At 52.4% G+C, this 27,873-nt stretch overlaps 1 protein-coding gene across 1 annotated transcript in view; it reads left to right on the top strand.

Moving 5' to 3' along the window:
• ST3GAL2 (ST3 beta-galactoside alpha-2,3-sialyltransferase 2) overlaps positions 1–27,873 on the top strand; it is a 47,327-nt gene that overhangs the window by 9,786 nt on the left and 9,668 nt on the right. Inside the window, exons 2-3 of the mRNA XM_070388741.1 lie at positions 22,336–23,671; positions 26,206–26,399. Of these exons, the coding sequence (XP_070244842.1) occupies positions 23,333–23,671; positions 26,206–26,399 (533 nt within the window). The 5' untranslated portion in view covers positions 22,336–23,332. The remainder of the gene's footprint in view (positions 1–22,335; positions 23,672–26,205; positions 26,400–27,873) is intronic.

Genomic DNA, 27,873 nt, shown 5'->3' with positions numbered 1-27,873 from the left:
TTGCCCTGACCACTTCAGCCGGTTCAGGGCCCAGAGGGCAGCACCCTCCCCTCCAGAGTCTTGCTCGTGGTTGGGGGACTTTGGCTGTGAGCAGTCCTAACCCCAGGCCACCCAGAAAGACTACATACATCAATGGCTCTACCACTGTCTGTGCATCTGGGCAGTGTCCCTGGCTGGAGAAGGGTGTGAGTCCTGGCCAGGGAGTTCCCAGAGTCACCACTGGGAAGCCCACAATCACTCTGTGCCTGAGGGCCTCCGAGCTGGACAGACTTAGCGAGGGCAGGGTTTCAGGGCCAGGTTCAGGGCAGCCCTTTTGCACTATGTGGCAAATGATATTGTAGTGGTTTTTAAAAATTATTTTAAATGAAATGGAAAATAGTTGTACACGTGTACAAGATTGTATCAGTTGGACTTCTTCAATCACAGCAGCCGAAAGCCAGCTCTAAAGGTGCTTTGATGAAAGGGAGCCGGTTGACTCATACCTGAGGGAACGGCTAGCCACATGCAGGGAAGGGAAGAGCTCAAACAACAGCCGCCTCACCCTGCCCTTCTCTGTCATGACACCTTGCTCGCCCCCCACGTGGCAGAAGGTGCCTGCCAGCAGTGCAGGCCTCTGCCTTCTCTGCATCCCGTCCAGGACTGCCACGGGACTCCTGAGTTCACTTGGAATTGGGGCTCTCACCCAGCCCTGGATCAAGAACTATGCTGTGCTCAGTCCCTAAGTCGTGTCCGACTCTTTGTGACCCCATGGACTGTAGCCCGCCAGGCCCATCTGTCCATGGGATTCTCCAGGCAAGAATACTGGAGGGTTGCCATGCCCTCCTCCAGGGGATCTTCCCAACCCAGGGATCAAACCCAGGTCTCCCGCACTGCAGGCAGATTCTTTACCATCTGAGCCACCAGGGAAGCTGGCTGGCTGCATTTGGTGCTCTGATTAGGCACAGAGATGGAAGTTTGGGGAGAGATGATGCTCCGAAGGAAGATGGGATTGTCGTCCATTCTAAGGGCATTGTGTATTGAGGGGATAAGCAGAGCTAAGTGTGCGTGTCAGAACCACACCATAGGCAAACTTACAAGGATTTGTTGCCATTTATTCACTCACCTTGTTAAAAGCTGAATGCTGGAGTATAGAATGGGACTTCAGAATCACAGTCACTCCATTTATAGATCGGGAAGTGGGAGTTGAGACATTTGCCTAAGATCCTCAAACCACTAGGTAGAGGCACTGAGTCCAGGAAGCCAGGCCGTCTATCTGATTTGCAGATGGAGGCTTTTTCCAATAGGAATGGCATCGTCACGGGAGGAGCTCCCCGCCGCACCCCCCGTGCCCTGGCTGCCCATCCACGGAAGTCCTGCATCCCCTGGACTGCAAGAGCAGACACAGGCGGCTCATGGCAAGTGGTCCCTTCCTCGTGGTGGCCCACGAACATCTGCTTGGTGGATGGTGTTACGCAGGCCTCTGTCTGGGCTGCGGGGGTCGTTCACTCTGCGTGTTCAGCCAGCTCCCTTGGCCCGACTAGGCCTGCCTGTGCCCTGGAGAGGCCCCCATCCTCTCCCGCCTGCCCTGTCACCTTGGCTTCTGAAGTGCCCACCCTCCTGTGTGTTTCCTGCTGAGACCCCGGTGAGGACGTAGCTCCAGGGCCGCTGCGCTTCCTGGGGTGAGTGGGGTACTTCCTGCTGGACAGGGTCGTGCCCCACCCTGTCTTCCCCCTTAGAAGATGATGCTCAGGACAGCAGTGCCGGTTTCAGGTACAGAGACAACTTTGGCCTCAGTTTGCCCGTCACTTCCAATTTGTGGGGGTACGGAGGTTTGACTCAGCCTAGCAGAGCCAAGAGTGGCGTGTTGTGGAAAGAACTCTGTGGGGATTCCCTGGCGCTCCAGTGGTTAGGACGCCACAGTTTTCGCTGCTGAGGGCCCAAATGCAATCCCTGATGGGGAACTGAGATCCTGCAAGCCGTGTGCTATGGCCAAAAACAAAGCAAACAAAAGCCCACAGGGTGAGACCACCACAAACCCAGCAGAATGGCTAGTCTCCTGAGCTGTCTGCTGACCCAGCCTGGCCAGCGTGCTGTATCTGCCCCACATGCCTAGCTCCCACAGGTGCTCTGGCCCACCTGTTTCTGCCTGGGGTCCTGTTCTCAGAGATCGGCCAGCCTGGGCCAGGCCTCCTGCTCCACAGTGTCTGCACTCATCCCTGCCTCCTCCTCTCTGTGATGCTGAAACCCAGCGGTACCTCGGGTAGGTAGTGCCTTGCAGCTTACAGTCATCACTCACTGCATCTTGACGGTGACTGTGAGGTAAGCAGGGCAGCAGGCGTCGTCATGCCCATTTTACAGATGGAGGACCTGAGTACCAGAAAGGTGTGATTTGCCCAGATTCGCCAACTTTCAGATAGAGCCAGTCCTGGAACTGAAGTCCAGAGTCCACTGGACTAAACTCACAAACGTGTTGAAGTGGGGCTGCCTCCTCTCACCAGGCGAGGGGCTTGGGAGGAGGCCCTGGGCCCGCCGTCTTCACAGCCCCAGTCACCCTATGACCCAAGCTCCAGACAGGCACCATCGTGTTGGCCAGCCCTTGGGAACCCCAGGGCAGGTAATAAGCCAGTCGAGAGGTATCCCTCCCCTGGGACTCTCATGGTCTCCCTGTGCCTCCTCTCCATGTTCCCCAGAGTTGACACCAGTAATACCATGATGTCCATGATTACTGGACATCCTGACCAGCAACATCAGGATGTCATGACAGTTTTTATCTTAGCAGGGAGTGTATAACTCAGGCCAAGTCCGGGAGGGTCAACCACTCTCTGCAGATGGGACTAGGGAGGGCTCCTTGCTCCCCAGCCTGGCTCCGCTCACCCCAGGGCAAGGGGCCGAGGCAGGGCGAGGGGAAGGCTGCCTTTGCGGTCCTCACGGCAGCTGACATTGCCACTTGGCTGAAGTGGTAAAGCAGATTACCTGCCTAGCAACCTTGGGGCTCTTTCCCCGCAGGGGTCCTGCCTGGGTCATTCACAGCGTATTATCAGCTCCGCGGTGACAAGGACGGTGGCTTAGCCAGAGCCAGGGAGGAACGGAAGCAGGTGTGCACTGGTCTCGACAGTTTACCAGCCACCTGCTCTCTGCCCCCTGGAGCTGACTGTTAGTGAGCCCGGGGTTAGTGCGGGCACAGGGCAGGACTGCGTCCAAGGGGGTTGGCGCTCGGAGCGCCTCTGTGGCACTGGGCAGGGTGCAAGCTCAGGGCCTCTGACTGGATCGCACAGCTCTCCCTTCTGCTGGAAAAGTGACTCCGGAGGATGCAGGCTGAGCGAGGGGCCCACCCCTGGGCTTCTCTGCACCTCCAGTCCCTGGGGAGAGAGACGACATCGCTCCCTTTAATCTCCTGGTCCAGGCGTGGATGCAGACACCTCCTTTGGGTTTTCATTAACATAACTGTCACAGGCTGACCTTTCCAGAAGACATTAATAAATATAAAAGGAGAATAAAAGAAAGCTAAAGATAAGGTATATGAAAAATAAAAACAGTCCGGCTCACAAGGGACAGGTTCCTGGTTTGTTTCCTGGGTTTTCGGGGTACTCTCCCCACTGGAGATATGCTCCCCTAGCATGGAGCACACTGCTGCATGCCTTTCTTCCAGTCTCTGGTCTCCTAGCACTGACCTGTCTCCCTAAGGAGCCCTGGTGCTTGTCCTGCCTTGAGTCCTCCCCAGACCAGGTGGGTCATCTCTTCTCGTTGTTATTCAGTTGCTAAGTTGTGTCTGATTCTTTGCAACCCCAGAGACTAGAGCATGCCAGTCTCCCCTGTCCTTCACTGTCTCCCAGAGTTTGCTCAAAATCCTGTCCATTGAGTCGGTGATGCTGCCTAACCATTTCATCCTCTACCTTCTCCTTTTGCCTTCAGTCTTTCCCAGCACCAGAGTCTTCCAGTGAGTCAGCTCTTCACATCAGGTGGCCAAAGCATTGGAGCTTCGGCTTCAGCATCAGTCCTTTCCAGTGAATATTCAGGGTTGATATCCTTTAGGGTTGACTGTGAGGGAATGTGGCTCCTTCCCAAGGTCCCCCAGGGAATTGGCACCGACAGGGCTGTACCTGTAACAGTGCCGCCTCATTTATCCTAAGTAAGCCTTGTAACAGGAAGGCATTCTCTTGACATAGTGCTCAGGCCCCAACTTAGCCCATGAGCCACTGCAGAGGGCTGGTGGCTCCTCCAGCATCTGGTCTTGGCAGGAGTTACACACATCTCACCACCTGGCTCCTTCTCCCCACTGGGCAACAAGAATATTAACTGATAAGCTGGCCTGGTTGATGAAAGTTTCCAGGTGAGTTGGGCAAAAGATTGTTCTGGTTTAAAAAACAACAACAGAGAACACTTTGAAGTCATCTGATAAAGGAGATAAGCGCCTGATCACAGATTGGCGTTTCTGGCCCACCTCCTGCCTGGAATGTGAGTGGTGCCCAGACGGGCCTCCGCACCCCACACTGCAGCCCACCAGCATGCAAGATGGTCCCATTTCATGCCCGGTGTTGAGATGAAGCCACAAAAAAATCAGAAGAAACCGCCACCTGATAAGGAAATGTGGGGGCAGGATGGATAGAATACGGGAGGTTGTCTACAGCCCACTGGCCCTCCCCTGCCGAGGCTGGAGCCGTTTAAAGAAATTTGCAGCCGACAAAGTAGGCCTCTGTCCTGCAGCCCTGGCCGTCCCTTTCATGATGTTGCCTGGTTCCAGCGGCTCGGCAGACTTCCCACCTGGGTGGCTTGGCTGGGCTGTGAGGATTGAAAGGTTCCAACCAAGGTATCCCGAGGGTATCCTGACCAAGGGGAGGAGGTTGGCACAGTCCTGGGGCCGAGGACACAGCCCTGTTCTCACTCGCACCTTCAAGTATGATGCTGGCCTGAGTGGAGAGTGCGTTCCTTAACTCCCCCCTGGGCTGAGGGCCTGGAGAACCCTGGAACTGGGGCTGCTGTTTTCCCGGAAGCATTGCTTCTGGACCATCCCATCCCAGGAGCTCTGTGAGCATTCCTGGGGGCTGGAGCTGGTCCCACGGATCAGAGCTGTGGGCCAGGTCCATCCCAGTGTGGCCCCAGGAGGAGCTGGCATCTGCCCTCTGGTTGCTGAAGGGCTGCAGTCTTGAATTGTGCATGTGCTGTGACAACACAGACCCCAATCCTGCGGCCTGCCTTGCCCACAAAGCATCAGTCGCCCTGCCTCCTGGGCTCCTCTCCTGCAGGGTCACGGTGCTGGTCCTTTAGGTTAGGATCTCTTTTCCGGCATTCTCTCCTCCCCCCCGCTATCCCACAAAAGATACAGGGGTATACGCTAGAGTTTTAAGTTGAATCCTTCAACTCTGAGCGTGGGCCAAGGCCAGGCTGGAATTGGGAGTCATGGAGATGCTGGCCTGGAAGCTTTTAGAAGCACAGCTTCTCCCTTCGCTGGGTGTGCACTGGCAGGACTTGTGTAGACCCTAGCTCAGGCCTTCTCCATCAGTGTCTTCAGGTGGCCAGCCTCCCCAGGCTTCCGGTGCTGGGCGGAGAGCCCTGTCCGGAGCCCCGTGCCCGGTGCAGGCTGGGGAGGGGGCAGACCAGGGCGGTCGGGGAAACAGAAGCACCAGTCCTGTCCCTTCCCCGATGGTGAGGGCAGCAGTGATCAGATGCAGGATTCCTGGGGTGCCATCTCAGAGGGCTGGTTGGAAATTAGGGAGAGAACGTTTGCCCTTTGCCCCCAGCCCCTGGAGCTTCCTTCTCAGTCCGCACACCCTTGGCGGGAGTGCTCCAGGAAGCTGTCCAGGTGTAGTGGGCCAGGCGTTCCCTGGCTGGTCCCCTGCCTTGTGGGTGCACATGTTGGGGAGATGGAGGTTGGCTACCTGGAGAAACTATCTACTCCTCTTCCTGTTCACTCAGTTCTGGCAGGGGCAATGGAATGCCGTGAGCCTCTCTTCTAAACCCTCTATCAAACCTACACCTGCCTGCCCACCCCAGGGAAGAGGGTGTGTGTGCGTTTGAGGGAACCGGCATTGAGAAGGATTGGATTAATCCATCTTCCTGAGAAGAGCAGAGTGCTGTCTTTCATGAGCATGAGCTGGATGAGAAACATTGTCCTCCCCAGGGTCTGGGAGCTGAGGATCTGACTCACCCCTTCCTTCTGGAAGCCCTCGGCTCTGCCCGCCACGCCCGTTCTAGCTGTGGGCATTGCTCCAGTTATGCCCCCTAAGTCCTCTGGGGTAGGCCGCCCCCAGCTCCATCCTCTAGCGGCGAGGCCAGCAGCTGGTCTCTAGGGTTGGCTGCCCTTGGCGTACCCTTGGAAAGGCAGCTCTCCTAGGGGGAGCCTGGCCAGCAAAAGCAGGGAGCCCTGGGTGGGCATGGACCAGAGGGGCTGGTGGAGCCTCCTCAGAACGGGATTCCCATTGCTCTGCTCCTTGAAGGAGCAGGAGCTGCGAGGCCAGAGAAGGAGCTTTGCTACAGGGTCAGTGATGTGGCCGCTCAGGAAGGGGAGGGCTGGGCTCTCTGTGCTGCCTGCTGCTCCCGAGTGCAGGAGATGCTTGTTGAACGAATACATCCTCTGCTTTGCTCTTGAAATCTGAAACGTCCCCTGGACACCCAGACAAGGTGCAGAAGGTAAAGGAGGGCCCGGCAGCTTCTCTGCGGCTCTTCATTACATCTCTGGTATGACTGAGGTCTGACTCGTAAACTGTGATGGATAGCCGAGCCACCTGGTGCTTTGAACCTTATCTTTAAAGGCAATCAGAACAGACTCGAAGCACCCTTGTCCCCTGGCCCTGGTAGGTGGTGCGGTCACGTTTAATTGCCCTTGGGAGGCAGAGTTGGGCAATAAGGTCTAGACTGCAGGTTCTCCAGACTCCTCTGACTTGCCCCAGGCCACCGTTTATCCATTTACTCATCCCACTCCCTCTGCCTCCTGAAGTCCTCAAAGATCTCTTTCCCAGTCTCTTACCTTCAGGGTCTCCTGCCTGTCTCCTGCCTCTTTCTCTCTTTTTCTTTGGTGGGGGAGACTGCCACACAGCATTCAGGATCTTCCTCAACCAGGGATGAAACCCATGCTTCCTGCGTTGGCAGCGCTGTCTTGACACTGAACTGTTGGGGAAGTCCACCTCCTGCTTCTCTTAATGTCAGAGGCTTTCAGCTCTGTGAAGAAACCCTCTTATTAACTTTGTCTTTTTTAGAATCTTGCTGCCAATGTGTGTCTAGAGAGTCACAGAGGTGGCCAAGTAAGGGATGGACCTTGGTGAGCTGTTTAGAACCAGCTTAGGGACTTCCCTGGCGGTCTAGTGGTTAAGACCCCAAGCTTCCAATGCAGTGGGTATGGATTTGATCCCTGGTTGGGGAAACTAAGATCCCACATTCCACACAGCATGGCTGGGAAAAAAAAAGGGACTAGCTCAGGGCAGGCTTGTGTTCTGAATGTGTGATGAAGTCAGGCACCAGGTGACAGGCTCCGTGACCCACAGGCTCTGCTGCAGGATGGACACAGCGTTCCTTACTGCACGGCCTTGGGGGTGAAGGTCCATGGGGCAGACTGGCTCTGAGACCTCAGGCCTCTGCTGCCCACCCCGCCCCCCGGAAGCTGCCACTGTGGGGGTCAGAGGTTGGGCAGGCAGTGCCTTTGCTTAGGCACAGAAGGGAGTTCTGGAGCAAGACCTTGGCCGTCTGGCCTGGGAGGTGGGGGTTGGGGTGGGGCTGAGGGCACTGAGGAACCCGCGATGCCTCTCCAGGGTCACGCTGAGCCTGGGGCTGACCGAACCATGGCCCCCCACCTGCCCAGCCTGGGAGCACAGGCACTGAGCTGGAAGTTTTCTGGCTCTCCTTACAGAAACTCTGCAAGATACGTGGTATCTCCATGTTACAGAAAAGGGCACGGATCAGAAAGGTTAAATGGTTCATAGCCGACAGGTGGCCAAACCAGAATCTGAAGCCAAGCTTTTTAGGTGCTTTTTTTTTTTTCTTTCCATTTTGGAAGACTTGACTGGGAAGGACCCTGAGCTGGGGTGGGCGGTCGTGAGATTTGACAAGTCCCAGCTCGAGAGAACTTAGCCAGCAGCCTGTGGTGCTTGGGGGCGGACCAGAGAGAGGTGCGTCCTAGCCGCCCTGGTGTCTCTGCTGACAGAAACTGAGGAGCAGGCTGCCTCGACCATTCCTACCACCCAGGCAGCCCCCTTAGCTTTTATACACTCACTTTCTCCTTGCCTCTGACTTGTGAAATCTGGTTTGTACCTGAGGTCTCATGTTTCCTGGTGATCTGCAAGAAGTCAGAGAAAGCTTGAATGTCACAGCTGAAAGAGTGGGGCTGATTATCATTTCCCTTTGCACGTTTACACAATGATTTATGAAAGTGGTTTCAAAGCATTTTTCATTACCCTTATTTCTGCTTCTTACAACCCTGGGGTTGTATAGAGAGACGATATTCAGTTGAACAAATTAAAAAAAAAATTATTTTATATTGGAGTCTAGTTGATTTACAATGTTGTGTTAGTTTCAGGTGTAGGGCAAAGTGTTTTTGTTATACATATATCCCTTCTTTTTCAAAAACTCTTATCTTGTATAGGTTATCATAGAATATTGAGTAGACATCCCTGTGCTATGTGGTAATCCTTGTTGATTCTCTGTTTTATGCATAGTAGTGTGTATATATTAATCCCAAACTTTGAAATTATCTCTCCCCTCTATGGACAAATATTTTTTGATGCCTGCCATTCGAAGGCCAATGCTAGGTAATGAATTAAATAACATGTCCGTGTCTTTTTAGGTTTTGTGTAGGATCATAATAAATGTGGGCTAGATTTGGCCTATGGTCCAAATTAGCTCATAACCCTAGAGGAATGGGCATGATGAGAGATGAGGCTTGAGAGGGTGGCCTGGTTTAGGGAGTCTCTGGATGCTCTGTGAGCCTGACCTTGGCCGTGTGAATGAGAGTGCTGTGTCTCCATCCACATGCTTTTGAATGCAGGAAGGTGATGTGTTTACATCTGAAATGCCACACGGCTAAAGAGGCAATTGAGAATGTAGATCTGGAGTCTAGGGTAGGAGGGCAGGCTCCTGTTTGGAAGGGGCGCATAGAGAGGCAAAGAGGAAAAGAGCTGAGGGCGGAACCTTCAGAGTCCATTAGCTGCTGGAAAAAACAAGCAGTGGAAGGGTCTGAGTGAAGAAGGTAGGTCACAGTGGCTTGGAAGTCAAAGTGACGGTAGCAGGAAACAAACAGGAAATAATCACAGAGGAAGGAGAGGGGGTCGTGGGAGAGCCTTCCTCTGATTGTTCAAGAACCTTGACCTGGAAAGAAAAAGTGTCTAGCTGCCTGATGATAGCCCAGACTAGAATTTGGCTCCCGAATTCACTGCTGTCCTGATGTAATTGAGACTAAAGGCTGGGCCTGCTGCAGGGGGCTGGGGTCTTGAAGGGAGTCAGATGGGCCTTTCATCAAGAGTATCCATGTGGCCAGTATGCCAGTTTCCCTGGCCGGGTAAAAGACTGGGAGATGCTGAAGTGGTGTGGAAGAGGGGCTGAAGGCATGGGACTGCGTGTCTGCCCACCCCTGCAGCCAGCCCACGGTGGACTGGGGAGAAAACGGGGTGGGGATGGGAGAGCAGTTTTAACTGGAGCTTTCGATCAGCTTACCCCAGGCTGTCTCAGTCAACTTCCCTCAGTGTCCTGGCTGGAGTTCTGTGAATCCCATTAGAGATGGCTTGATATGCCTTCTTGGGAGACTGTTAACGGCAGGGAGTCCTAGATCCTTGGTACGAATAATTTAATCCAGCTCATCCAGTCAAGATGGCACTGTAAATGTATAGCAGTGATACATAAGAAAGACAAAATGCTGAAAACATAGCCATGTACTACTCCCCCTCCCTCCCCACATAAAATGATAAACATCCCTGTAATGAGAAATGGAGCAAGAACACACAGGGGAGAGCAGGGCAGAAGCTGCAGCCCTGCTGGTCTGAGTCTGGATGTAGGCAGAAGTGACTGGAAATCTGGGGTAACAGCTCTGACGTGCTCAACACAAAGCATGGAATCAGAGCTGGGCACACTGCTGGAAGCCGGGGGCTGGGAAACGGGTGGTGTCACCCGTTCCCTGGGGCTATGGCTTATCACGAAGATGGTTACCTAGGCACACCCCAGTGTCAGCCTGGATCTAAGCTGAGCTAGTGCTGCAAGATGTAATTCTAGACCAGGAGACCCAAAGGACATGGGGAGGCAAAGGTGAAAACCCCTAGATGGTGGAGGGATGAACTTGTATACTCAGAAACATGTGAGGAGGGAATTCCCTGGTGGTCCAGTGGTTAGGAGTCTACGCTTCCTCTGTAGGAGGCACAGGTTCAATCCCTGTTCAGGGAATTAAGATCCTGCATGCTGTGCAGCCAAAATAATAAATAAAAATTTTAAAACATCACAAAGATGGTGACCATGTTTGGGTCAGCCTCTAAAAGAAAAGTGAGGAAAACTAATATGAAAAAAGAACAGAAACAAAGAAAAATTTACCCCAGAAATGAAAATAACAGAGTAATCAGAAAATAACTTTATAAAGATCGTCAAAGAGATTAGGGCAACAGAAACACATTAAAGAAAAGAAAGGGGAGTCATAAAACAAACAGTAGGTGAATATGAAAATTTTTAAAAATTCTAGCATTGAAAAATAGTGTAATTAGAACTTGAGACGATGGATAACTATAGCCAGGACCCATAGAAATCATGAATTGGACACTCATGCTGAGGAATTAATTTAGAATGCAGGATAGACATGGAGAACAGAGTGACAGGCTTTAGTACAAGTCTAGTAGGAATTCCAGATACGAATCAAGGAAATGGCAGAAAAACATTTGAAGTGATAATGACTGAGAATTCCAAAATTGAAGTAACAGCATGAATACCAAACAGAATGCTGCTGCTGCTGCTAAGTCGCTTTAGTCGTGTCCGACTCTGTGCGACCGCATAGACGGCAGCCCACCAGGCTCCCCTGTCCACAGGACTCTCCAGGCAAGAACACTGGAGTGGGTTGCCATTTCCTTCTCCAAGGCATGCATGCATGCTAAGTCGATTCAGTCATGTCTGACTCTGTGCGACCGCAGAGACAGCAGCCTACCAGGCTCCCCTGTCCACAGGACTCTCCAGGCAAGAACACTGGAGTGGGTTGCCATTTCCTTCTCCAACCAAACAGAATAAATACCTAGATATAATACAGTGAAACTGCAGATAAGAATAAAGGGAGTAGAGTAACTTATTACCCTCTCCCCCAAAAAAGAATAAAAGGAAAAAATGAGAATTCACTGGCAGTCGTGTGGTTAGGATCCACACTTCCACTGTAGGCGACAAGGGTTCAATTCCTGGTTGGGCAACTTAAGATCCTGCAAGCTGCGTGGTGCAGCCAAAAAAAAAGAACAAAGGGAAAATATTGAAAGCTACCAGGTGAGGGGACTACCAGAGAAAAGAATTCAAAGAAATGACAATTAGACCGACAGACAACATTTCATCAACATTAAAAGCCAGAGGTGATAGAAGACTGTCTTAAGGAAGCTAGAATTCTATATTCAGCTCTCATTCAAAAGTGAGGTGAAATAAAGATATTTCTGGACCTGCTAAGACAGTTTTTAAGAATTTATTTTTTGATTGAAGGATAATTGCTTTACAGAATTTTGTCATTTTCTGTCAAACCTCGTCATGAATCAGCCATAGGTGTACATATATCCCCTCCCTTTTGACCCTCCCTCCCATCTCTCTCCCCAGCTAAGACAGTTTTATCAGCTGTAGATCGTGACTAAAAGAACTTCCAAAGGTATACTTGCTAGCACCAACTTTGAGTGCAGAAATTGACATAGTATGTTGATACATTTAACTGTGGAATGTATATTTAGATAATTCAGTCACCCACAGTGACTTAAACTCCAGAAAATATTTAATAAGCTTATGATGAGAAGTGTGGAGTTAGGGAGTTCCGGGGTTGGGGCAGTGGTCTAATACTGATATGAAAAACCCTGGGTCATCCCATTGTTCTGCTCTGCCACCTTAAGGATGTAAGATCTTTCTCTTCATGGCTGAGAGAGGGCTGCTACAGCTCCGGGTAGCATATCATCACCCTATAACTTCCCAAGCAGGGGGATGCTAAGAAAAAGGAAGCTTTCTAATGTGCCTCTTTTTTGGGAAGAAGAATCTTTCCAAGAAGGCCCCAGCAGATACCTCCTTATGTCTCATTGGCCCAAGCTGGTTCATCCCGACACCAGTTCCTGGTAAAAGGGAACAGGCTTACTGTGGTTGCCTGTCCAGTCTTGCCTCATCTTCTGGGACTGGGTTCTTTGCCGCCTGAGCCAAATCAGGACTCTGTTGGCAGGAAAGAAGGGGGAGTGGCTGCTGGTAGGCAACCAACAGTGTCGGCCACAGATGGCAAAACACACAAACAGCGATTCTGTGTCGTTTGTTTTTTTAATGTTAAAGAAGGAAAACTAAAATTGTTGACCACATTAGCAAGGAAGAGTAAGGTAGAGTAAGAAAGGGAATACCATTCTTAAATCACATCAGGTTTCTGCCTTGTTAAATAGAACAGTACTACTGAAAACCTTAGACCTCATTAGGAAAGTGTATTATGCCAGCAATTTAAGATAGCCACTAAAAGAGGAAAGAAGAGGGATATAATTTCCAACCCAGGAGGGAAAGAAGTGGTGGGAGTAGGGATAATGTGTCAATCCAACAAGGCAGGAAAAGGAAAAAGAACTAAAGGAAAACTAGTAAAGAGAAAACAAAGAGTAACACGACCCCAGATGCATCAGGGTAAAGGGTTATACTCGTATGTTAAACAACTACCAGATAAAAGGCAAATAACGAGTGGTCTGAAGCCTGGAGAGACTGGTCAGTGGGCACAGGGGCTGAACAGGAACCACCCTGGCCTTCGCCATAGAAGTGGTTCTGTTCTTTAAATAACTTGTTTTTCCCTTGTGCTATATTCTGGCCTCTCCTCAATTGTTTCTGTCTGGGTTTGCCTTGCTACTGAGATAGTATTGTTTTTCCAGACCGCTTCCTGCCTGCTGTATATAGTATAACAAAACCCTGGATTCTGTCCTGCCACAGGACACCAACACACCATGCAGGGACTCATTTAAGGGCAGGTGTGGTGCAGCGCCGAGACCCTGCACCCCCCGTCCCCCTGCCCTGCTGCTTGCCCATGCCCTAGGACTCAGCATCCCTCCCTTGGAGCCTGTTCTTAGGGTGCACCATCGATCCTCTCGCAATGAAGACTGATGGTTTATTTCTCCCGGGCTTATTGGAAAGTTAGCCAGGCTAGAAGAGCTGTATTAGCTCTTGCTTTCTGGTTTCCTGGCTGCCAACTCTGGACAGCGTCAGCAGTCCTGGAGCTGAGATCTCAGACTGAACATCCAGTCAGAGTGAGGTGTCCTGCAGTAAGACGGGCTCCTGAAGCAGACACTGCCGGAGGGGTTGTAACTGGGGAGCAAGGGGGCCTGAGTCACTAGGATAACTGAGGGGTCTGTGCCAGAGGCTGGTGCCAGTGTGTGGCAATGGATGGGTTCAGGCAGCCAGGCATGCAGAGGTCAAGCCAGCAGTTCTCAGATCAAGGATGTGGGCTCCAGTTCAGTGAGAAGGGGGGTTGTCGGGTCCCTCCCTCCACATCTTGACTGATTCCCACCCCCACCCCCCCCAGGCATCTGCTGTTGCCACACCCAGGAGGCAGGCAATTTGCTGGGTTGCTCGGTGGCCAGGTTCTGGGACACAGGGAGCACTTTGATTATTGTACCCCAGTAAGTGGGAAAAGCCTCTCTGTAAGGAAGGCAGTGAGAGCCTGTGGAGGGAGCCCTGGCCTTGGAGCCATCAGCCCTGGGATGGCATTAAAGCTCTGTCCCTCACCGCCTGGCTGACCTCGTTTGGCTGTCTTGGGACTTCTGTGAATACCGAATGAGAGGCTGTGCCTGTGAATGCTCAGAAACGCGAAAGCATCACACACGTGAGTACTAATCTGTGGCTTGATGCCTTTCCGTTGAGGCTCTGGGACACATCCTTAGGCCGCGTGTCTGGGTGGAAAGAGCGAGCTTTATCAGAGTCTCGGGCTGGGATTTTCTTTCCTTCTGTCCAACCCCTCCAGCTTTAAGCAGCCACCCTCCCCCCAGCCTCTGCTCCTTATTTTGACGTTTCTTTTCTCTGCCTGCCAAGAAGATTGTGTTCAGCTGCGCTGGTCTGAGGCTGTGCTATCCTGTGCTTCATTAGGTTAATTCGATGGCTTGTCTCCTGGGAACGGACCAGAGACTGGCTCTAAAACCGCACTCGCCTCCAAAACCCAGTTCCCACTGTTCTCCTTTGGGGCTGGCTTTGCTGCTCAGTCCCATATGCCTGCTTTTCCTTTCTTCCACCTGCAAGCTGGCTAGGGCCTCCTTTGGCTTCCCTTGGTTCTTTGTATTGGTGTAGTTGTTCAGGCTTGCATCCCCTGCTGGGTAGAAGGCTCTAGGGGAGACCAACAGTTCCTCAAGCCTGCCCTCGACCTTCTGGATTCTAGTCACCAGTTCCTCCGTTCAGCCTCAGCATCTTGAATTCAGCAAGCCTTTCAGAGGGCATTTATCATTAAACGGTATCACCAGATTTGCTAGCTTTGCGACCACAGCCTTCTTGGATGACCCTAGCATTGCCTTGCCTCCCACCAAATCCCCGTTTCTCTCCTCTCTCAGAGGATTGCTTCTCATCTATCTCTGTAAATCTCCAACCGCAACTGTAAAGGTGCATCACTCCCCGTGCCTGAGCCCGGGCCCCGCTTCGCCTCCTGCTAGCCTGGTAAGCCCTGTCCATGTGGGACTGGCTCCCCCAACCCGCTGCCCTGTTCCTGCTGCTCAGGACTTTGCTTCTCCATTAACCTCTTTTTCCTGCAGCATTAGCTTCTCCCCCTACTGAACCATCCCCACCAGCATACAAGCATTCTATATCTCGCATTCCACTTTACCCCATGCCCAGTTTTTGGTAACACCTTTATTGAGATGTAACTCACATAAAGTTCACCCATTTCAAGTGTACAAGTGAGTTGGTTTTAGTCTAGTCACATGGTTGTGCAATTTTAGGCCACAAACCATTTTAGAACATTTCATCATGCCGTTCACAGTCACTCTGCACCTCCTCTAACCCCCAACCCTAGGCAATCACTGATCAACTTTATTCTGGATATTTCCTGTAGAGGGAATCACATCATAGATGGGCTTTTGTGTTGGGCTTTTTTCACTTAGCACCATGTTTTCAAGGTTCATGCATGTAGCCTGTATCAGTGCTTTGTTTGTATGGCTAAGATTCCATTGTATGGATATTGGACATTTTGTTTATTCATCCGTTGATGGAACCTTGAGTTCTTTGTATAATCATTTGTGTATGTGTTTTTATGTGGATATATATTTTCATTTCTCTTGGATTATAGACCTAAGATTAGAATTGCTGAGTCATATGGTAACTCTGCATTTAACCTTTTGACTGCCAGACTGTTTTCCAAACGGGCGGCACCATTTCACATTCTCGCCAGCAATGTATGAAAGTTACAGTTTCTCCATATCTTCACTAATACTTGTTATTATCTGCCTTTTTTGATTATAGCCACCCTAGTGGGTGGTATCTGGTGGGATTTTTTTTAAACCATTTTACTTAAAAAAATTTTTTTTTAATTTTTACTTATTTATTGGCTGTGCTGGGTCTTTGTTGTTGCATGGGCTGTTCTCTAATTGCAAAGAGCAGGGTCTGCTCTCTGGTTGCAGTGCACAGGCTTCTCTCATTGCAGAGCAGAGGCTCTAGGTTCCGGGTTTCAGTAATTGTGGCACATGGGCTCAGTAGTCACAGCTCCTGGGCCCCAGAGCACAGGCTTAATAGTTCTGGTACGTGGGTTTAGCTGCTCCATGGCATGTGGAATCTTCCTGGCCCAGGGATGGAACTCATGTCTCCTGCAACGGCAGGTGGACTCTTCACTGCTGAGCCACCAGGGAGGCCCTGATTGTGGTTTCGAGATGTATTTCCCTGATAGCTAATGATGCTGCATCTTTTCCCCTGCATGTTGGCCGTTTCTCACCTAGTCAGGTGTTCACCCCCTCCATACTCTGGATCAGCCATTGTGAAGGTCACTGCCAACAGCTTTCTCTCATCTGTGTCAGGCCTTCCCTCGATAATGTCTTCTGGTCCTGTAGTTTTAAAAATGAACTCTGCTCTGATGACTCTCGCTGTATCACTTCAGCTCTGACCTCATCCATGAGCTTCAGACATCTGCGTCCTGCTGCCTGTTGCCATTTCCACACGGATATTTAAAGGGCATCTCAGATTTAACCTGTTGTAAACAGAACTCTCGGAGAAGGCAATGGCGCCTGTACTCTTGCCTGGAAAATCCCATGGACGGAGGAGCCTGGTGGGCTGCAGTCCATGGGGTCACGAAGAGTCGGACACGACTGAGCGACTTCACTTTCACTTTTCACTTTTCATGCATTGGAGAAGGAAATGGCAACCCACTCCAGCATTCTTGCCTGGGAGAATCCCAGGGACGGCGGAGCCTGGTGGGCTGCTGTCTGTGGGGTCGCACAGAGTCAGACACGACTGAAGCGACTTAGCAGCAGCAGCAGCAAACAGAACTCTTGTTGATTTTTTTTTTTCTCTCACCCAAATCCATTTCTTTCCTGACTTTCTGTATGAATGAATGGCACCCCCACCACCCTCCATCTATCCCATCAGTTTAATCCTTCAGAATACATCCAGCCACTCAACACCTCCATTGCCTGGGATATTGGAGTAGCTCCTCTCTGGTCCCCTGCTAGTCTTATGCAGCAACCAGAGTAGTCCCTTAGCAAAAAATGTTTTAACCTACAAAAAAAAAAAAAAATTAGCTTTTATTCCTTAAAGAATAAAAATTTAAAATACTCTGTTCTTCCTACCTGGATTAAAGAGTAATACATTTCCCAGTACTTCTAAAGTCCCGATAGGTCCTTCTTCTTCTTTTTTCTTTTAGGCCCTTCTTATCTTACCTGTCTTCTTCCTCTCCAGGGAAACTCCCTGAATTTTACAGTGTTTCCCTGATTTTATCTGTTGTTTTATCATCTCTGTATAGAGGCTTAAACAACTTACTGCTTAGTGTTGCATACTTTTGAACTTTTCACGAATTCACACTATAAGTATCCCTGACTTACTCATTTTGCTCAGCATAATAGTCTTTTGGTCATATTCTTCCCTGTTTATTTCTGAAACTGGAGTTCATTCATGTTTACCATATGACGTGAATGGACCACAATTTATCCTATTCTGATGGGCGTTTGGGTTGTTGGCAAATAGCACCAGCTATTAGCCAGTGCTGCCTTAAGCATTCATGTATGTCTCTTGGTACATAGATTCACATGTATCTGGTTGTAGAAATACCAGAGTTTACTACACACCCACAAGGATAACTAAAATTTAAAAGATAGAAGATACTCAGGCCATGAAACAAATGATACTTTCATTCATTACTGGTGGAATCTTATGCTACAGCCACTCTGGAAAACTATTTGATCATTTCTGGTAAGGTTAAACATACTGGTGTATGTACCCTATGACCCTGTAATTCCACTCCCAGGTATTTACCCCAGAGAAGTGAGAGTATGTGACTTGTGCAGAAAGGTCAGGGCAGTTTTACTCACAGCAACCAAAAATTGTAAACAACTCACTGTCCAAACATGGATAAGAATAAACTACTGATACATACAGCATGGATGAATCTCTAAAACACTGTGTTGAGCAAAAGAAGCCAGCCAGGCAGGAGTGTTTATATGAAGTTCAAGAATCAAGTAAACCTAGTGTATGATGGCAGGACTCAGCAGAATGGTTGAGCAGTGAATGATGACCAGGAAGGGGCACAGGAGAGCTCCCTGGGCGGGGAGGTGGGATGGGTGTGTGTAGAAATGTTCTGTATCTCATTCTGGGCACTTACACACACGCACACACAGGTCAACAGGCATCACGCTCTGCATCTTACTGTTTGTGAATTAAACCTCACTGGAAGAGACAGATTGTCCCGAGTAGGGGCAGGATTTTAGGGGAAAACGAAACGGTTGTCAGGGTTCACCTTAAGCTTTATTTATTTATTTCTTGATGTGGACCGTTTTTAAAGTCTTTATTGAATTTGTGACAATATTTTGTCTGTTTTATGTTTTGGTTTTTTTGACCTCGAAGCATATGGGATCTCAGCTCCCCAACCAGGGATCCCCACACCCCCTGCATTGGAAGGCAAAGTCTTAACTCCCGGACCACCAGGGAAGTCCCTGAGCTTAAGCTTTTAAATCAGCTTCACAGGACAAGCAGACTGGACTCACCAGTTTTATAATTCATTGATCCCAAATATCCAGTCTTTGGTGAGAAACTTCACTTCCACCCAATCCAGAGGAAGGCTACAGTTGCTCAGAATGTCTTCTCACATGGGACATCACAAAATAAATTAGCCCAGGACAGATGGGGGGACTTTCTAATCTCTCATCGTGTTCCCATGCCATATTTTCTGTGAGAAAGATGTTTTTAAATTTTTCTTAAAAAAAAAAAATACTGTTCACATCCATGTTTTTTAAGTAATGCCAGATTAGCCTTCCAAGCGTTGTACCAATTTATTTTCTCACCAGTGGTGACTGAGTGTTTTTGATACTCTGCATCCTCTCTCAACTCTTGGTACTGTTGGTTTTAAAAAATTTGCTCCAAGGGCCCATTTAAAAATATAAATCAGGTCATGACACATCCCTCCCTTAAAGCTTCCCATTAGATTCATAATAAACCCTAATCCTTTCAAAGCCCATTGTAACTGGGCCCCTCGTACTTTCCTCTCCAACACTCTCCCCCATTTCACTGGCCTTCTTGCCGTGTTCATGTATTTAATATTTATTTATTTATTTGGCTGTGCCGGGTCTTGGGCTTCCCTGGTGGCTCAGATGGTAAAGAATCCACCTGCAATGCGGGAGACCTAGATTTGATCCCAGGGTTGGAAAGATCCCCTGGAGGACAGCATGGTAGGCCATTCCAGTATTCTTGCCTGGAGAATCCCATGGACAGATGGGCCTGGCGGGCTGCAGTCCATGGGGTGGCAAAGAGTCGGACGCGACTGAATACCAGGTCTGAGTTGTGACATGGCACATGGGATCTTCATTCTTCTTGCTGCATGTGGGATCTTAGTTCTCTGAGCAGGGATTGAATCCGGGCCTCCTGCATTGGGCACGTGGAGTCAGCTGCTGGGCCAGCAGGGAAGCCCCTCTTGCTGTGTTTTTAATGGCCGGGCTGTGTCTTCCTTTTGTCCTCTGCTCCCTCTCACGGCACCTGTAATTTCCGTCGTGGCATTTGTCACCCCCGTGCCTTTGTATTTGGACTGGAAGCTCCATGAGGACAGGACGTGTATGGACTGTCCCACACTAGCCCCTGAGCCCTCCCTGGCTCCTTCAATATCTGTGAATGAATAAACAAGCCAGCACCATCCAAGCAGCCCTGGAAGACTGGCCTCCTTCCTTCTGGGGGCCCCAGAGGCAGGGGCTGGTGCTCAAGTGTGTCCCCTTCCCCTGACTTTTTGACACTGGGGTTGGCATGGGCTTAACGTGAAATACCAGAGCAGCTGTGAAAGGGGAGAAATCAGAAATAGGCAGTGGCAACCGGAGGTCACGGGGGTGCATAAAAGGGCTTAATCAGGCAACTTCTGGACTTGGAGTGCGTGTCTATGAACTCCAAGTTTCTTGCTGCTTTAGCAACAGTCCCGCCCTGTGCCCCCAGTTGCCCTCAGCACATGCTCCCCACACAGCTCAGCCTTGGGATTCGCAGAGCAAGGGCTCTTGCTGGTGACTCGGCTTCTCTGCCCTTTCTAAACACAGTAACGAAACTGGGGCTTTTCCTCTCCCTGACAAGCAGCCGGTTACCTCAGATGCCCGCTTTGTTAGGACTCCAGGGAGTCACTGTGGCCCCAGCCTGTTTCCTTCTGAGCCTCCTGTGCAGGCTTCAGCTGGAGGCTACCTGCAGCGGCCACAGTGGGCCGAGGTCTCCCAGCCTGACCCCTCACCCCATCCCTTGCTCAGTCTGGAAAGTCACCACTTCCCGGGCTGGTTGCCTCGTGGCCGGCTCTCACAGGGTGCTGGGAGCGGGACCCTGCAAACCCAAGTTCCTTTCCGTAGATGTTGGGTGTGAGCACACGGAGGCCCTGAGGAGACAACAGACTTCTATTGATACTGACGGACTGCACACCCAGCCGCTGTGCATGCAGAGGGCTCAGGAGACCCTCGGGCAGGAGCACGCTGGACCAGTGTGACTGGGCCTGGGGCTTAGAGCTGGGAGTCCCGCTAAGGCTTGTGGGCGAAGCTTTACCCTGGACCCCGGGAAGCCAGACCCCGTGTCTCCTTGTCTCTTACCCCTGAGCCTCTGGGCCGTTGAAAGAACTCGTGGGCTTCTTTCTACACCCTGGCCAGTCTCAGGCTTTGGAACCACGTAGAACTGAACTTAAATCTCAGTTCCGCTCAGGAGACTGTAACCTTAGTCAAGTTCCTTCACGTGTGCAAGCATTGTTTCCCCATCTAGAATAATGTCTCCTTGTTGGAACATGCTAGTTCCGCTCCCTGATGGCTTTGTGGTTTGGCGTGGCCCCAGAAATTTGAGCTGCCACGAATGGAGGTGGTGGCAGAGGTTCTTAAACGTGGAGCCCGAGAGGCCTTCTGTGCAGCAAAGGACCTGGGAGGGCTGGCCAGGGTGGAGCTCCCAGTGAACAGCTGTGCCCGGGGCCAGGTCGGAACCAGGGCGGGCAGGATTTGGAGAGGAGCTGGTGGAGACAGGCCGGCCACGGGGATTAAGTGCTCCCCATGACGTGGAGTCAGGCCTGGGGCTCCACTCTCAGCCTCATCCTCACTTTCGCCCTGGCTCCCGAGCACATGGCGTGGATTCAGGCTCCTTTCCTTTGGGTGTATCCACACACCACCCTGCCGCCTTTTCTCACTGTGCTTGTCAGGGGCCTCAGGCTGTCAGTACCCCCAGGGGCCCTGGCGTTTATTCCATAACCTGCAGATGAAGGCAGCTGTCCAGAGGGCTGAGCAGTGACCCCAGCGTCCTGTCACGGTCAGCTTCTCTTTCTGACACCAGAGCTGGAAGGAGTGTTAACGATTCACCCGGCTAACCCAGGGCCGCCTCATCTGTAGCCCACACTGGGGAGAGAGGAGGGCCAATCCCAGGGCCCAGGCTGGCTGTAGCCCTCACTGTGGGAGGTGCTCTATCTCTTCTCAGGGGTCCAGAGCACCCAGGCTGGGGTGGTCATATCCGCAGTCCCCTGTGATCTTTGCTCTGGGCCATTTTCTCTTAAGTTTCACCTGAAATTAACCTCCTGTAGCTAGAATTAGTTCAGTTCAGTCACTCAGTCGTGTCCGACTCTGTGACCCCATGAATTGCAGCACGCCAGGCCTCCCTGTCCATCACCAACTCCCGGAGTTCAGCCAAACTCATGTCCATCGAGTGGTGATGCCATCCAGCCATCTCATCCTCTGTCGTCCCCTTCTCCTCCTGCCTCCGATCCCTCCCAGCATCAGAGTCTTTTCCAATGTGTCAACTCTTCGCATGAGGTGGCCAAAATATTGGAGTTTCAGCTTTAGCATCATTCCTTCCAAAGAACACCCAGGGCTGATCTCCTTTAGAATGGACTGGTTGGATCTCCTTGCAGTCCAAGGGACTCTCAAGAGTCTTCTCCAGCACCACAGTTCAAAAGCATCAATTCTTCGGTGCTCAGCTTTCTTCACAGTCCAACTTTCACATCCATACATGACCACTGGAAAAACCATAGCCTTGACTAGATGGCCCTTTGTTGGCAAAGTAATGTCTCTGCTTTTGAATATGCTGTCTAGAATAGGAGCTTCCTAAACCTGGCTTTTGCAGGTACTCATTTTGTGGCTCTAGGGAGATTACTTTCCATCCTTGTTGAAGTGTCAAAGTGTTAGTTGCTGAGTCGTGTCTGACTTTTTACGATCCTATGGACTGTAGCCCCCCCGGCTCTTCCGTCCATTGGATTCTCCAGGCAAGAGTAGGGGAGTGGGTTGCCATTTCCTTCTCCAGGGGCTCTTCCCAACCCAGGGATCAAACTCCACTCTCCTGCATTGCAGGCAGAGTCTTTACTGTCTGAGCCACCTCTGGCTCAGAGAGCGTGGCCAGCAGCTCTAGTCCTGTGATGCTGGAGTTAAGGAGCAGAGCGCGGTGCTGTCAGCACGGGAGGGAGGAGCCCTCCTTTGTCCGCCCTTTGGTAAAGGGGGCGTCTCCTTCTGCCCGCTCTGTCCCCTCTGGGCCTCGGGGGCGGGGGCGGAGGAGAGCATGTGTGCGTGTGGGATCTGTCTGCACTTTATTTTTCCTCTCTGATTTCAGAGTCACGCTGCGGCAGCCTGGTGCCTGACAAGTGAGGGGAACCTGCCAGGGGATTACTGCTCGCTCAGGGCAGGACCGAGGCCTCGGGAGCAGGGATGGGCAGGGCAGCCTCCAAGCCTGGGCCAGCAGCACTAAGACGGAGGCCCCGGCCTGGAGCTCGACACGTGCCCGCTTGGTTGCCCCAGGTGGCACTCACAACAACGCTCTTCTGAGAAGCGGGTGATCGCAGGCCCCAAAGGACCACACAGCAGGAGCTGGAGCTCAGCCACCCCTACACAACTAGGACCATCAGGAGAAGGGACGGGCGCCTCGGGGGAAGTAGGAAGGCGGAACCGAGCGGCAGGAGGACCTTGTCCCTGAAGAGTTTACCGGCACCCACAGAGCTTCTTGAGTCTCTTCTCCCCAGATCGGGCTCAGTTCCCTTTTCTCCTGGCAGAGGCATTGGGCCCAGAGAGGGGAAGACTTCATGACCTTTCGGCTGCTGGAAGCCCAAGTGCTCTCTGCTGTGACTGGGGTTCAAGGGCTTCCCCGCTGTGGGGGACGAGGGTCCGCCTCGGCATCTGCTCATGAACCACAAGGACCCCGAATGCTCCAGACTGGATCATTTCAAGCCGCCAAAGAGGGGGACCCCCAGAGCTGGCAGCCAGCAACCCCAAGGGACTAGAAGGCTGGGATGGACTGACCTCCCCTTTGCCGGGGCTCCGGGAGCAGCAGAGCCTCTGTGGCCCAGCTAGTGGCAGACGGAGCTGATGAAGCTGTGAGCGGGGCTGGCGGCCGGGACAGGAGCTGCTGCTGCCGCCGGACTCTGCTGGCACCGAGGGCGCATGCGCAGGCCCCTACCTCGGTCCCTGCTCAGCACCCGCCCGCATGTCCTTTGCACGTGGTGCCAAAGCACGTGGGCTGCGCTGTAGCTGGCCTGTCCGCGGGCTGGAGAAGCAGTGGCCGTGGTGAGGCCCGCCTGCCGCCAGCCTGAGGGCCCAGCTCCCGGGCGCGCACCATGAAGTGCTCGCTGCGGGTGTGGTTCCTCTCCATGGCCTTCCTGCTGGTGTTCGTCATGTCGCTGCTCTTCACCTACTCCCACCATAGCACGGCCACCCTGCCCTACCTGGACTCGGGCGCCCTGGACGGGGCTCCCCGGGTGAAGCTGGTGCCGGGCTACGCTGGCCTGCAGCGCCTCAGCAAGGAGGGGCTGGCTGGCAAGAGCTGCGCCTGTCGCCGCTGCATGGGTGACACCGGCGCCTCCGAGTGGTTCGACAGCCACTTCAACAGCAACATCTCCCCCGTTTGGACTCGGGAGAACATGGACCTGCCCCCCGACGTCCAGAGGTGGTGGATGGTGAGAAAGCCATGGCCTTTGCTGCCCCCTTTCTGGAGTCTGTCCTCTCCATTTAGGAGACCCCCTGAGACCCCCCTCTGGGATTTGGGCGGTCTGTCTCCTGGCACCCTTTGCACCCTTCACTGGACCGGAGCCAGCCACCAGGGGCACAGAGTGTGAAGGGTAGAGCGAGCTTTGGCCAGCAAGGGGAGAGAACTCACATTTCCTAGTGCCTGCAGAGGCCAAACAGAGACCAGAAATGCCTGCTGGGTCAAGGAGGTAAAATAAACAGGAGAGGCAGGTCCCTGGGGAGAAGATGCTGAGAAGTGAGGCCCATGGCAACAGGAAGGCCTGCCCTTCAGAAAGCAGGTGGCAGCTCAGCTCCAGTGCTTGTTGCCATGCTGGCCACTTCCTCATTTGTAAATGTTTGCCCCAAATAATTTGAAACACCATTCCATTCAGTTGGTTCTCTTCACTTGCTAGAAAAGGTTTTCTTCTGGGTTATGATAAGAACGGAGAAGGCAATGGCACCCCACTCCAGTACTCTTGCCTGGAAAATCCCATGGACGGAGGAACCTGGTAGGCTGCAGTCCATGGGGTCGCTAAGAGTCAGACACGACTGAGCGACTTCACTTTCACTTTTCACTTTCATGCATTGGAGAAGGAAATGGCAACCCACTCCAGTATTCTTGCCTGGAGAATCCCAGGGACGGGGGAGCCTGGTGGGCTGCCGTCTATGGGGTCGCACAGAGTCGGACACGACTGAAGCGACTTAGCAGCAGTAGCAGCAGCAGGATAAGAAAGCGTCATCGGATCCTTTGGGGGCTGAGGGGAAGGGAGGAGAGGAAGCCACTCTTCTGGACCCTGTCACCTCTTTGCTGCTTTGGCTCCCTCCCCTCCTCCCCATCGTCTCTGGCGCATTTCTCCGCAGGCTCCACCAGGGCCATCTGCTCGCCACACATGTCAGCAGTGGCTCCGTGTCAGTCCTTAACCCAGGGCCCCGCAGGCTGCCGGTGCTCCCTGCTGAGTGACTGGGGAGCCACTGCATGCTCCCTGGTCTCCCCAGCTGGCAAATGGGGAGGGTGATAACTCCCTCTCTTTCTCATATTCAGGGCAACTGAGAATGAGCTCGTGCGATCAGGCCTATCAGAGCAACTGACAGATGCTGCTCCTGGCGCGGACTGTCAGAGCCCCCGAGGAGGGGGAGACTACAGGGCAGGATCTACCAAGAGCCACACAGGCCCTTGCCATGACAACTTGGAGCCCTTGAAGGGTCCTGCCTGTTCCTCATAGTCACATCCTTCATTTTATGCGGAAATCCAGGTTCAGAGAGTACGCAGGGCTTGCCCAAGGGCATAGGTCTCAGAGGCGGCCCTGAAGGGCCAGAACAGTCCTCTGGGCAACGATGGAGTGAGAGGCCGGCCAGGCCCCCTGCCCACAGGGATGAAACTCAGAGCTGTCTAAGCCTTAGAAGCCACTTCTCTGCTGCTCCCCACAGTCACCCCTTTTGCTGTGAACTTAGAAATTCTTATTTCAGAGCTAAGCTTCCTCTCCACACTGAGTCCCTGTTCTTGTGCTCGGGGGCCCCTCCTATGCTCAGGGAAGCAGGCCCACCATCCCCTTCCTGCTTTCTCTTCCCCTGAGCAGCTCCTACACAGCTGCACACTTGCAGTGTTATGGTTCAGACCACAGAGCATGTTAAAGCCCTTAGAGATGGTGGCCCGGGGGTTGAGTCCAGCTCAGTGTTCTAAAACTGTTTGCCTTAATTGCCATCTCTTAGGAATCTGATTATTTCACATGAGATCTGTATTTTCAGCTTTTCTTGAAATATTAGAAAATCTGGTCCCTCTCACAGTCCCACAAGGCAACAGTTGGCTGAAGTCACCCCTTTTTGATGGCGGCTCCTGTTTGCTATAGGCCCCACCTGCCTCTTCACTGCTGTGTGTTACCTGTCTGGCACTGTGGCGTTTGCGTGCTGCCCTGGCCTCATTTTACAGTCTTCAAAGTCACTGGTGGCAAGAGGGGCGGGGGACCAGTTTCTTTTCAGCTCTTCTGACTCTGGAGGAATATCTGTGCCCTCTTGCCTTTTCCCCAGGGCTGAGGGCTCCAGGTCTCCCCGGATCTCGCCTGGAGCTTCGGGCTGAGTCCCTGGGGCGCCCCCTGCAGGCTGACTGGGAATGAGTCCCTGAAGCTCCCCTGAGACTGTCCTCATTAACTGCATTCAGAATGACTCCCGAGCAGGGGCCTCTCTACTCTGTGGCACAGGCCTGCAAACCCCTGAAGAACAGGCTGAATGGCACCTTGACCCCTGAGTCCGGCCAGTATTGCAGAGCTGCTCCTGAGAGCAAGGCACTGGTCTGGACACCGCTGTGTTGTTGAGTGACAGGAGGGTCCTCACTGTTCTGGGAGGATTCCCGCCCCACGATAGTAGGAGACCTGTGCAGCTTGGACCCTGGAGGCTGAGAGCAGCGAGGGGGAGCAGGCTGGAGTTGCCTCCTGCTCACTCCGCCTCCCCCTCCCTGCTCCCCCCTTTCTTTTTTCTCCCTCCTCTACAGATGCTGCAGCCGCAGTTCAAGTCACACAACACCAACGAAGTGCTGGAGAAGCTGTTCCAGATAGTGCCAGGCGAGAACCCCTACCGGTTCCGGGACCCCCGCCAGTGCCGGCGCTGCGCCGTGGTGGGCAACTCGGGCAACCTGCGGGGCTCTGGCTACGGGCCAGACGTGGATGGGCACAACTTCATCATGAGGTGAGTCCCAGGGACCCCAAGGCTGGATACGGGACAAGCCTCCAGGAGGAGGCACTGGCCTCCTTGGCCTTGCCCAGCTGTAGGAGGAATTGCCAGCTGCTGGGGGGTCCTGGAGGACCCTGATTCCCAGAATCTTCCATGACAAGCTCAAGTTTCTTTCTTTTTTTTTTTTCAAGTTTCTTGCTTTGGTTTCTGAGGTGAATTAATTGTTCAGTCTGTCAGTCATATTTGATTCTTTGCAACCCCATGGACTGCAGCACGCCAGGCTTCCCCCTCCTTCAGCATCTCCCGGAGCTTGTTCAAACTCCGGTCCATTGAGTTGGTGATGCCATCCAACCATCTTGTCCTCTGTGGATGAAGAGACACAATTCCCATTCTAAACTTTGCTTGAGGCCTGTACTCAGCTTCCAACTCTGAATACCTCTGGAGAGAGCTAAAGTCAGACTCCTGGCTCAGGTCTTGTGAAAACTGCTACCAGAGGCCCTTTCACCCATCTGGTCCCCTTAGCTGTTGGGCCAGGAGTGTGGGCCCCAAACAACTGTGGGTGATCCCTCTGGCAGACTGACAGAAGAGGGGTGTCCTGGGAAGAAAAAGGAGCTGTTGGTGCCTGCTCTGGGCCCTCATCCCTGACCCTTTACCTTTTTGCATTTAGACTGTGCAAGGGCTCATTCCCTCCACAGACATCTGAGCTCAGCCTTGAGGAGAAGAGAAAGGTTGGGAGGGCACGCATTGCAGACAAAGACACAAAGCAGGGAGCCTGGGCAGGGGAGCAGGGACTAGAGGCGGACTTGTGAACCTGGTACAGGCTGCTGTGCCGCCCCTCAACTTCTGTGTTCACCTTCTCCCCAGACATGGGGGCAGGAAATGCCACGTGGGGGATCCTGCCCTCTCAGTCCTGGGTGGAGGGAGAGCCCTGAGAATAAAAATACTGAAAATGCCAGTTTTCATTAAGCATCTCTTAGGATGAGCATTGAGAAAGACCAGGTTTCACAGGAGGCGGAAGGAAGGGCTTTGTCTTAGAAACTGTTGCTGTCTCCATAGCAACAACAAGGCAGCAATATGTCTCTGAGGCTTTCCACAGTCCTTGCAAAACCTCTCTCGTGTTAAAAGTGTTGGGGGTGGGGGAGAGAGGGGGGATGCTAAGAGTGGAGGGGAGAGAGGGGGGATGCTAAGAGAGCAGGGAGAGAGGGGGGATGCTAAGAGTGGGGAAGGGGGGATGCTAAGAGTGGAGGGGAGAGAGGGGGGATGCTAAGAGCGGGCAGAGAGAAAGGGGGCTTGCTAAGAGTGGGGGAGAGAGAGGGGGCGATGCTAAGAGATGGGGGAGAGTGGGGGATGCCAAGAGTTGGGGGAGAAAGTTGGGTGGTGGATGCTAAGAGTGGGGGGAGGGGGGGATACTAAGGGTTGAGGGAGAGAGGGTGGGGGGTGGATGCTAAGAGTGGAGGGGAGAGGGGATGCTAATCCAAATCCAGGCCCC

Source organism: Bos mutus, chromosome 18 (genome assembly GCF_027580195.1).
Source record: "Bos mutus isolate GX-2022 chromosome 18, NWIPB_WYAK_1.1, whole genome shotgun sequence".
In the NCBI taxonomy this organism is placed as follows: domain Eukaryota; kingdom Metazoa; phylum Chordata; class Mammalia; order Artiodactyla; family Bovidae; genus Bos; species Bos mutus.
The sequence above is the reverse complement of the archived record's forward strand: the minus strand, read 5'-3'. Positions and strand labels throughout refer to the sequence as shown.